Source organism: Pristis pectinata, chromosome 16, assembly GCF_009764475.1.
Source record: "Pristis pectinata isolate sPriPec2 chromosome 16, sPriPec2.1.pri, whole genome shotgun sequence".
In the NCBI taxonomy this organism is placed as follows: Eukaryota; Metazoa; Chordata; class Chondrichthyes; order Rhinopristiformes; family Pristidae; genus Pristis; species Pristis pectinata.
The window spans coordinates 34,344,244-34,356,377 of NC_067420.1; the positions used below are offsets into that span (position 1 = coordinate 34,344,244).

Sequence of the window (12,134 nt, forward strand, 5' to 3'; positions counted from 1 at the left end):
TTCCTTGTCATTCTCCTCCTTGTCCACTGTACCTTTGGTGCAGGATCAGTAGAAACCCCAGAGTTACAGCACAATGTTTACACCTGTTCTCCAGGGTTTCCTTAGATATTCAAATGAAGGTAAACTGACATTTAAAGAAACTCTTTGGAGCAATTCAGTTGCTAGAGAATCACACTATAAATGTGTAACTTCCAGGCTAAAGGTTCTGCCTTGCTTGTACGTGCCAAACACACATTATAGCAGCACATGCACACTGAACTCTGCTTGGAAAATTTGGGTCCATTGTTTGTAATGGAACTGAATTTTGAAAGCATTATACAACCTACTACTGTATTCCACTTTTAGTTGTGCTTAACTACATTAGGCATATCCAGCTCATATTTACCATCTTCTTACAAACACTTACTTGCAAAAGCAAGTTGTTTCAAAAGCCAGCTCTTCACTGGTAAGACCCTACATAGTGCAGGGCCATCACTACATAAATATCAAGCCTCCCTTCTAGAAATGCCTTGACAGCCAGCTAAGCAACACCTCATTCTCAGCAGCTGTCAAAACTGTCAATGGACCTTGAGTGTTCACGTATGATATTCACAAACACTGAGCAATATCCAGAAATTATTAAAGAAACTTAAATTATCAAAGATATTAAAATTTAAACTGTATGTTAAAAAATATTACAAACAGCAGGAAGCACTTAAAACAATAAAATACATTTTAGTTGAGTACATTTTAATTAATATAATTAATTAAAAATAATCTAATTTATCTCTCTACCTTGGAGTCCAGCCTGACACATGATTAATGAGCAGGTTTCTCAACTTAATTGCAAGGAAACAATAGGAAGCTGGACCTCCACCGCTGGACTCCAAGAGGAACACAGATAAAATGACAGCAGCGAGTGCATCTCAGAACTAATTCCAATTGTCAATCTGGCCTTCAGTGGATGAATATTGTTCTCCACTGGTTTAGTATATGTGGTCAAGAGTAAATTTCTACCAACGCCACATATCTCTCCCTCTTTTTCTTTTTCTTGAAAGGTTTCCTTTCACCCTGACATCGTTGATGAAGGATTTAGTCTCCTGTCTACATTTCTCCTTTTGTGGTGCTGTGTCAAATTTTACCTGAAGATGCCATGATGATGTTTAACTCTGTTAAAGGCACTGATATTGTTGCTGGACACACAGTCAAGGTCTGATTTCTCAGCCAATTATTGGTTTTGATCATCGCTCATACAGATAAACAGGGACCTTGCAGAGATACAAGAGGCTGAAGCCAATTTTCTAAGTCAAATTTTCCCTCACTAACTGATAGGATATTAGGAAAAATGGGTGAGGATTCCTGATTTAATCATGGTCCTGTCTTTCATTTTCAATTATCCCACCCCAGTGAGGCAGCTTTATATTTTGTGGAAACATGTTTTGGTAGGGTTTAATCTCTCTGTCTCCTCAGTACTTAAGGCAAATATGAACAATTTAATTAATCAGGACATAATGCGATTATTTGCCACGTATTAGACTTACTTTTGTCCACCTATTAGCAGGGTATACCTTGTGCTGCTGGGGTACTTATTTCAAATCCTCAATCTGGCTCAATGCAACTCATTTCAAAAAGCAGTTTCAGTGTCACTCTGGCACAATAGTACAACTTCAATTTTAAAATTCTCATCCTTCTGACTATTTATAAAACATTGTTTATCCCTATAATTGATCCAATTTTTGCATTCCTCCAATTCTGGCCTCTTGAGGATACTCAATTTCATCCAGTCAAGCAGCACCTCAGTTTTAAAATCATCAGTGAAGGCTGAGGCATGCATGACCGTGAAATGCTGAATGGAAGATTCACCATCATAGAAGCCAGGTTAAAGGCAATTCAATAAACTCTACACGATATCAAGACACAACCAAGAATACTCAATGCAGCAGAGGCAATGAGCATGGAGCATCCTGTCTGTATAAGTGAAAAATTGTTCTCCAGAACAAGCCATGCCTCTAGCCAAGCTGGTTCAATACAGCTGCAATACTGGCACCTACCTTAGAGGGTAGGAAATTGTCCAGATTTGTCCTGTTCACAAAAAGCAGGAGAAATCCAATCTGAGATAATTTAAGCACCCTAAACATTAAACACCAACATAAATATTAATTCACTCCACCACAACCACGCTGTGGCTGCAGTGTGTGCCATTTACAAAATGCACTGCAGTTACTCATCTAGGCTTCTCTAACAACACCTCCCAAATGCATGACCTCTATCACCAAGGGAGACAAGGCAGGTAACTACCTAAGTTGCTTATCATTCTGACTAGAAAGTATATCACTGTTTCTTCAATATACTGGGTGTAAATGCTGGTATTCACTACCCAACAGCACTGTGGGAGCATCCTCACAAGGAGGACTGCAGTGGTTCAAGATGCCAGCTCATTTCAAGGGCAATTAGGAAAAGGAAATAAATATTGACTTTGGCACCAATTTGGCATCCAGAAAAATGTGTAAATTTTATAATAATTTGTGTATCTTCCATATCACCTATACCAGCTCCCTCATACCATTGGAGCTAGAGAGACCAGACCATCCTCACTTGTCAATCACTGGTATTGGACAAAGTGTACAAATGTATAATCCTCCCACATCTGATTTAAAGTTACACTGGAGTCCAAACTACATCTGCAGGGCACTGATTATGGGACAGATTCCTACTACTTGCCTCAAGAGGACACCTCAGCTACCCTGCACTAGGCTTTTGTAAGCGTCCATTGTAGTTTATGGGCAGCAAGGTCATTGACTCCCTTGTGATGTTCAGCCACCCAATTAACACCAATTTTCTAAAAAGGAAACCTGTCCTACGATGTATGGTAAACTGTGTAGAAAAGAAAGAATTTGACTTATGCTGCCAGAATTTGATGATTCCTGGGATGAAGGGATTGTTTCCTACGTAGATGGAATTTTCCCAGAAGAAGATTAATGGTAGGTTTGGCAATATTCACTGGAGTTTAGAAGAATGTGAAGCGATCTCAACGAAAGATAACATTCTGAGAGGGATTGACAGGGTAATGTTGAGAGGCTGGTTCCTCTTGGCTGGAGAGTTTAGAATTGGGGGCATTATTTCAGGGCAAGGGACTGACTGAATGAGGAGAAATTTCTTTACTCAGAGGATTGCGAAACTTTGGAATTACTTATCCGACAGGGCTGTGGATATTTGATCATGAAGTATATTCAAGCCTTAGTTTCTTAGCTTTTTGGACACTAGGGGGAATAAAGGAATAAGGTGGTAAAGTGGACTTGAGGGTCAGCTATAATCTTATTGAATGGCACAGCAGGTTTTAGCGGGTCATGGGGTCTACTCCACCTCCAATAATCTTACCTTCTTATCAGAAAAGAGACAGACTCTGGTAATAACATACTGGAACTAGGATGAATCACAAATCCAAACATTTACCCTTACAGTACCTTACCAGCTTAACCAGAGTTCTTCCATTCCCCTGAGAGTCCTTTGCCAGTATTTTACTATTGTCTTCAACTTTCCCTTCAACCTCATCTGCTCCAAGCCTGACTGAGAAGTGGCAATGATCCATTTTCTAACATACAGTTGCTAGTTCTGATCACAGAAGAGTTACAAGTTATAAAGGACTTGGGCAGGAATCTGTCCTGGGTCACTTATGTTAAGCGTGTGATTTTAATTAGTTAGGAGTATCGTACTCTGATGGTTCCATTGATTTCTAAAAGAAACTTTTTATATCAGTTCTAAAATGTCCATAGTTTAGTATAAAGTTAGATTCCCTACTGTTTCACATGCAAGCAAAATACTGATGATGTTGGAAATCTGAAACAAAATATCAAAACATCTCAGCCACTCATGATCTGTGGAGAGAGAAAATATTCTTTAGGTGAGCAGTTGTACAAAGATTGGAGGTAATAGCAAATAGCATGTAATACCTACTGCATACTGCACTCGTTTCTAAAAATTGGTTGTTTTGTCACACAGTGAGGTGAGACTGCTCCTACCTGGTTCTATTCTTTTCTAACCTGTCATAGTAAAGATTGCTTCCAATACCTTCTCTCCCCACCACTGTTTCTGAATTGTTAGACTGATGATGATATGGGTAGAATTTTCCTCCATCCAAATAATGGAAAGTACTTTTACATTGATCTTTCTCACAAGCTCTTTTCCTTAACCAATAACTCCAAGCTCCTGCCAATGGCAACTGTCTGAAAGTGAACTAGATTGTTCACAACCTTGGTGCCACACTTGACCCTGAGATGAGTTTTGGGCCATATTTTTGTCCCATCACTAAGACTTCTGTTTTTGAGACCAGAAATATCTACAAGGTCACTCTACTTCATCTCGTCTTTGACTAAAACCTTTGTTATCTGTAAACTTGAAGATCTGGCCTACCTCCTTAATTCTACCTCTTTCAGCTAAAACTCTGCTACCCATGGTCTAACTCACACAAACCCCCATCTGTCCATCACCCCTGGTCTTGCTGACTTATATTGGCTCCCATGTAAGCAAAGCCCCCACTTCTAAAATGTTCATCTTTTTCTCAAATCATCACATGGCCTCCCCACTTCCAAATGTTATCACACCCACCAGATATACAACTTTCTGGGATATCTACACCCCTCTAATTCTGGCCTCTTCATCATTTCCAAATTTAATTGCTCCACCATTAGTGGTTGTGCCTTCAGCTGCCAAGCCTCCAAGCTTGAAATTCCCCCTTAAATGTCTCCATCTCTCCACTTCTCTTTCACCCTTCAAGACACTCTTCAAAACTTTAAAAGTGTTTTGACATCAGCCTATGTGGTTCAGTATTTGAAGGGGCTCCTATGAGGTGCCTTGGGATATTCTGTTATTAAAAGGTCTGATTTAAATACAAGATTTTGCTGTCATCGCTTTTAACCTTCTCAGCTTGTAATCTTGATACTTGTCCTTCAGCAGGGGATGCTGTAGTTACTGATAATGAAGAAGATGTCTATTTAATTATTGCAATACTTGGGCTTTTCAAAGTAAGGAGGAGGCTTGTCTGTTAATTAAAAGAAAGATGGACATAATCAAAAAATATAATTTGTTGAGAGCAGCAAGATTCGGTTAATGGAAAATTACCAGAGTAAAGAGTCATAGCAATGACCATTGAGGTTCCCAATATGAATATCCCTTCAGAATGGACCAATAAATATTTATAAGAGCTATGAATATTTTCTCTGTTTGGCAACTGTAATTCTGTACAAAAAATAAACTTAACAATGTGTATTTGTTTAAGTTTCAAATTAAGGATCTCTAATGTGCCAGTGGGAGTTGCTAAACTAACATGAGTGAGTGAGGATTGCTCGAGACCCAGAACTTGGAATATTTCTCCAGTTGTTCATAACCCAGACTCCTGATAGTGGCAAATTCCACTGTGGTTCCCAGCAAAATCTTATCATGCCAATTTAAAACTTGCCATGTTAACTTATGTACAAATGCTCTGCAAACATTTCATTAGGGTTTCCAGGTGGATATTCAAAAATTTCCAAAAGTGTAGTGTTCGAGTAACATGAAAGTATCACTGTTAACAAAATATAAATGTAACCTCATTAATGCAAAACTGACATCAGTTTGATCGGCATACTTAGAACATTTCACAACATCTCAATTGATCACAATATGGAAAAGTTTGAATTCTAAAACTTGAAAGCAGGTTTGGGACACTTATAGGGTTATCAAATGGAGCTTGCAGAGGTGCTGTTGAGATCATTCACTTTTATGAACGTTTGGAGATATAGACGTCACTGGCAAGGTCAGCATTTATTACCTATCCCTAACTGCACTTGTAAAGATGGTGGCGAACTATGTTCTTGAACTGTTAGTGATATTGAGCTGGGAGTTCCAGGACTCAGAAATAATGAAGCAATGGCAATGTATTTCCTGGTCAGGGTGGTGTGTGACTTGGAGAGGAACCTGCAGACAGTGGTGTCCCCATGTACTTGCTGCCCTAGTGCTTCTTGGTGGTAGCAGTTGTGGATTTGGGTTTGGGATGTGCTATTGGTATTGGTATTGGTATTGGTTTATTATTGTCACTTGTACCGAGGTACAGTGAAAAGCTTGTCTTACAAACCGATCGTACAGGTCAATTCATTACACAGTGCAGTTACATTGAGTTAGTACAAAGTGCATTGATGTAGTACAGGTAAAAACAGTAACAGTACAGAGTAAAGTGTCACAGCTATAGAGAAAGTGCAGTGCAATAAGGTACAAGGTCACAACAAGGTAGATCATGAGGTCATAGTCCATCTGATTGTATAAGGGAACCGTTCAATAGTCTTATCACAGTGGGGTAGAAACTGTCCTTAAGTCTGGTGGTACGTGTCCTCAGGCTCCTGTATCTTCTACCCGATGGAGGAGGAGAGAAGAGAGAATGTCCCGGGTTGGTGGGGTCTTTGATTATGCTGGCTGCTACATCAAGACAACGAGAGGTAAAGACAGAGTCCAAGGAGGGGAGGCTGGTGTCCGTGATGCACTGGGCTGTGTCCACAACTCTCTGCAGCTTCTTGCGGTCCTGGGCAGAGCAGTTGCCATACCAAGCCCTGATACATCCAGATAGGATGCTTTCTATGGTGCATCGGCAAAAGTTGGTGAGAGGCAAAGGGGACAAACCAAATTTCTTTAGCCTCCTGAGGAAGTAGAGGTGCTGGTGAGCTTTCTTGGCCATGGCATCTATGTGATTTGACCAGGACAGGCTGTTGGTGATGTTCGCTCCCAGGAACTTGAAGCTCTCAACCCTCTCGACCTCAGCACCATTGATGTAGACAGGTGCATGTACACCGCCTCCTTTCCTGAAGTCAATGACCAGCTCTTTTGTTTTGTTGACATTGAGCGAAAGGTTGTTGTCATGACACCATTCCACTAAGCTCTCTATCTCCTTCCTGTACTCCGACTCATTGCTGTTTGAGATACGGCCTACAATGGTGGTATCATCTGCAAACTTGTAGATGAAGTTAGAGCAGAATCTGGCCACACAGTCATGAGTGTATAGGGAAGTAGAGTAGAGGGCTGATGACGCAGCCTTGTGGGGCGTCAATGTTGAGAATAATCGCGCCGGAGGTATTGCTGCCTATCCACATTGATTGCGGTGTGTTGGTTAGAAAGTCAAGGATCCAGTAACAGAGGGAGGTATTGGGTCCCAGGTCTCGGAGTTTGGTGACAAGCTTGTTTGGAATTATTGTATTGAAGGCAGAGCTGTAGTCAATAAACAATAGTCTATTGGGATTAGAGTAGCCTGGGCAAGTAACCATAATGTTCTTTAAAGTTTCTGAGCACGCTATCAAATGATAAAAACATTACTTTTCTTTCCAGGTGCATGGAAATGTTAGATCTGGTGATCCCACACAATCTGACTGCAAGTATCGAGTGCCCCAACAATTCAGACTTCAACGACAGTCATATCAATAACATCTCAGAAACATCAAATGGCAAAGCAGGTAGGGAAACAAATCCAACAGGTTTGTTTGTGACTATAACCTGGTCTCGAAAGATGCTGTTATTACTGGAGAAATGACAGGGAAGTTAATAATTGAGATGTCAGAATCCTTTTGAGTCTTGTTTAACAAAGCTAACAGAATACATTGAATTCTTTTAATGTCAGCTAATCAAAACAAGATTAATTCTTGTATTTTTGACAACTCTAAATGCCTAAAAATTCACCCCCCGGTTAATAGTGTTAAAAACACCTATGGTAACATAAATTGAGATGTAATTTGGAAGCAGAATATGACACTTAGAGTATAAAGCGTATAGTACTGCTGACTGAGAATGAATTTCTATTCCTTAGCACCTTGACTAGTTAGACTTAGAGTAGATGTTTCCACATGTGAGTGTGGAAGGGATATTCAGAGCTATGGGTCAAAAATATATGATAGAGAGCCAATAGGAATTCAAGAGAAACCTCTTCCCCCATAGAGTTTTCAGAATTTGGAATGTGCTCGTACATTGAGTAGTTGAGTCAAGTAGGATAAATTCATTGAAGGACAAGCCAGATAAGTATTCAAGTGAGAAGTGAATAGAAGGGCATGATAATGGAGTTGAGTGAATCATAAAGGGAGAAAGCTCACTGGCTGCATGTACATTTGGTTTGGGCTAATTTGGCTGAATGGGTTGAAGGGCTAATTACTCTCTGGAATTCTTTATCTTGGAGGGTTGTGGAGGCTGGATCATAGGAGGTACTTAAAGAGAAGGTAGACAAAGATCATGAAATTCAGGGCTGGGGGAATGGGCACAGAAGAGCAGGCCTCAGGCAGATTAGTCATGATCATATTGAATGGCAGGGCAGGTTTAAGAGGCTGAATGGCATCATCCTAGTCCCTTTTTTTGCGTTCATGTATCTTTTCTATCCTATAAATTCCATGTTTTTCTGTGTAAGGAATGCCTGTGCAAGGAAATACTCAGAGCTCATAGGATTTGGGATGAGAATACAAATAAGTGTGTCATGGAATAGCAGATATTTCAATGCCTTCTTGAAATAACCGGTTCCCCCCCCTACCAGAAATATATCTTTGATTGAAATCAGAGGCAAACATAACATTGTGGCCTTTATGCACAAGTCACTGGCTGCTGCAGTGTAGTCATAGAAGCCTTGCTTGGAATAGATGTCAGGTGTTCTAATATGCCCTCCTTCTCTGTGAGACACTGTATGTTTTTTGCTGTTCCATCCATCCAAGATCATGCTCAGAGCTTTGGGAATCACAGGTGGAATTCTTCATGCTATCATTCCATGGAACCCACCAACTGTTGCGGTGCGAGGTAAAATCTGGCCATAATAATAAGTCAAAGTCGAGTTTATTGTCATATGCACAAGTACAGGTTATGCACAGGAGCAATGAAAAATTTACTTGCAGCAGCATCACAGGAACATAGCATCATATAAGCAGCATCCACAAGAAAAACATAAACTAAACATAAATTATACACAATTTTTACAAGAAAGAACACAATTAGAACAAAAAAAAAAGTCCATTTTAGTGCAAAGTGATCAAAGTAGTCATAGTGTTGCTAAAGTGTAGTGATTAAGGTTTTACCGGTTGGTTCAAGAACCGAATGGTTGAAGGGAAGTAGCTGTTCCTGAACCTGGTGGTGTGAGACTTCAGGCTTCTGTACCTCCTGCCCAATGGTAATAAAGCCGCAGGCTGCTGCTCTCCACTGCTCTCAACTTTGCCTATTTAATTTGGTGGCTGTTGATTTTCTCTTTGAATGTTCAAATGAGTAAAGAGATGCAGAGAGTTTAAGGAGAAAACTTTGTTAAGTGCTTTGTAAATACTAAGTGCTGTCCAGATTATGAAGTTTTCTCCTTAAACTCTCTACATCTCTTTACTCCTTTAAATTTAAATGCAGTCTGCAGTCATTGAAATGTAGCAATTTCTTCACAAGCCATTGTTTAATTCCACTGGAATTAATTCTTAAATTAGTTCTTTCAAGATTAATTCAGTTTTTAATCATATCTCTTGATTTTCTACACCCAATCCACTGGAGGGAAACTTTCCACACCCATTAGTGATCCAGGTATATTTTTGTAAATATCAGGTTATTTTATCCCCATCACATGCACATTAACTTGCACTTCCAGGGGTAGTGGTGGAAGCAGGTTGAATTGCAGCATTCAAAAGGAAGTGGATAAGTTCTTGAAAGGAAAGAATTTTCAGGGCTTATCCGGAGAGTTAGTAGGACTAGCAGGATTGCTCCTACATGAAACCAGTATTGACTTGACAGACCAAATGACCTCTTGCACTGCAACCATTTTATGATTTAATGATTCTAAGAAAAATATTCCTTTAAAAGTATAGGTGCAACATGTCCAACATCCAAATTTGGTTTGTAAGAAAGGATTTGTGGCTATCTTCAATGCAACTTCTCCTTTATGAATAAATATTTTGGGTAAAATACAAGTAGGGTATGTAAAGTGTTGCAACTTGCAACCGATGTATTTACTTGGAATAACTATCTATTCAGTGCATGCAATGACTCATACTGTGAACATATCATTCCTGAAACATTAGCTCTGATAAGAACCAGCCCAGAATTCTCATTGCATGTCACACCACCACAAGCACAAACATCTGACCATGGCATCATTTACAGAAGTGTAGGCACAGCTTGCCAATCACAAATAAGCAAATTGGCACTGAAAACCCATCAGACATGAATAGCTGAGTATCAGTTTAGTTTAACCTTTTCACCCTATGGAGGAAAAAACACATGTTAAAGAATAGGATTCAAATTAAAATCCATTCATAAATGGCAGTGATACTGTATGGAACAGTGGCATGGAAAATTTATACAACAAGGGACCTAATACTTCATACATGACAAAGTCAGGAAAATGGTTTTCCTAAGGCAAATTGAATCTTTGCTCCTATCAGTGCTTAAAACATTTGCAGCAACTATGTAGGCAAGTACATTCGTTGTTTTCACTTTATTTTCAGTTCAATTTTTAATGATATTTATTTAGATTGTGGAAAATATTATAGTACACCTCATGACTTCACATTGTATTGCTAAGGTGTTCAAACTGGGGGCAGGTGCACCTGGGAGTGAAGGATCTCATAAAGTTAGTTGTGTGGAATATAATTATAGAACAAATTTTTTATCTTCTCATAATTCTGCAGATTATTTCCTTTCAAATACTAATCCAGCTCCATTTTGAATGCCACAACTGAATTTGTCTGTATTTGATGGTGCAAACTATTAAATGTAAATGTAAATATGTCAATGATATAAAGTATCCCATGTTTACTAAAATCTCCCTGTGCGAATGCACAATGTATGAAGAGCTTCCCTATCCCAGGAGTGGTGAGTGGTGCTGATGGGTAGTAGAGTGAATGTTTAGAATAAAACAAAAATAAAAACAGAAAATGCTGGAAAAACTCTGCATCTGAAGAGAGATCAACAGAATTAATATCACAGAATTAAACAAAACTCTGTGAAGTGGGCGCAGCCAAAATACGTTTAAGAATCTCTGCTGTATTTTATTTAGATTGTGCAAAGCATTAAAGTACACTTCAACATTTTATTTTGACAGCAAAAGTATTTGTAGCCATTGGCAAATGGTCTTGGCTAAATGTTTTTCCAACCTCAGTTAACAAATTCATATTGTATATGGTGGTAGAGCCAGTGCAAAGATGGCTGGAGGTACTAAAACTTCCTCTGCCACATCCATTCCCAAATACATTGAGATCATTTCAACTTTGCACATGTGAGGCCCAGCCCATGTTGACTCATTTAATCATTAAATTGCTGATCTTGGGTAGCTCTACTGATTTTCGTCTGAATGTAAGAGTAGTGTAGCAGTTAGCGTAAGGCTTTACAGCGCCAGCGACCCAGGTTCAATTCCCACTGCTATCTGTAAGGAGTTTGTCCGTTCTCCCCGTGTCTGCATGGATTTCCTCCGGGTGCTCCGGTTTCCTCCCACATTCCAAAGACGTACAGGTTAGGAAGTTGTGGGCATGCTATGTTGGCGCCGGAAGCGTGGCAACACTTGCGGGCTGCCCCGAGAACACTACACAGAAGATGCATTTCACTGCGTGTTTCGATGTACATGTGAATAATAAAGATATCTGTCTGATGGAGGTCATGGAACTATATTTAAAGAGGGTAATATGTCTGCACCCTGGCTACCTGTTTTGGGAATAAGTTTATTACATCATATTCTGGGTGGTGAGCCTCTGGAATTCCCTACCCTGGAGGGTTGAGGAGGCTAGATCTTTGGAGGTATTTAAAGAGGAGGTAGATAAATTTTTGAAAGGTTGAGGCATTGGGGGCTATGAGGAACTGGCACAGAAGAGAAGCTGATGCCTGGGGCAGATCAGCTATGATCGTTGTAAGTAGGGGGAGGCAGGCTTGAAAGGCTGAGTGTCCTACTCCTGCTCCTATTTTCTTGTGTTCTTGTAGTCACTATCTGACATGTAAGTTAGAAATTGGTTGTCAATCTGGGCAACACATTTTATGTTAGGATATCAAGAGTATTGAGAGGGAATTAACTAGAATGATCCCAGGAATGAGGGGCTTCAGGTATCTAGAATGGCAAGAAAAGGTGAACTTGTTAAGATTTGAGAAGGTTATGAGTGAATTTAGCAGAGGTGCTCAAAATCACAAACGTTTTTGTGAGAGTGATT

General features: G+C 39.7%; 1 protein-coding gene across 2 annotated transcripts in view; it reads left to right on the forward strand.

Moving 5' to 3' along the window:
• LOC127579010 (eyes absent homolog 1-like) overlaps positions 1-12,134 on the forward strand; it is a 196,013-nt gene that overhangs the window by 68,896 nt on the left and 114,983 nt on the right. For both annotated transcript variants that reach the window (XM_052031642.1, XM_052031641.1), the window contains exon 2: positions 7,327-7,451. In XM_052031642.1, coding sequence (XP_051887602.1) covers positions 7,331-7,451 — 121 coding nt within the window. In that variant the 5' untranslated portion in view covers positions 7,327-7,330. The remainder of the gene's footprint in view (positions 1-7,326; positions 7,452-12,134) is intronic.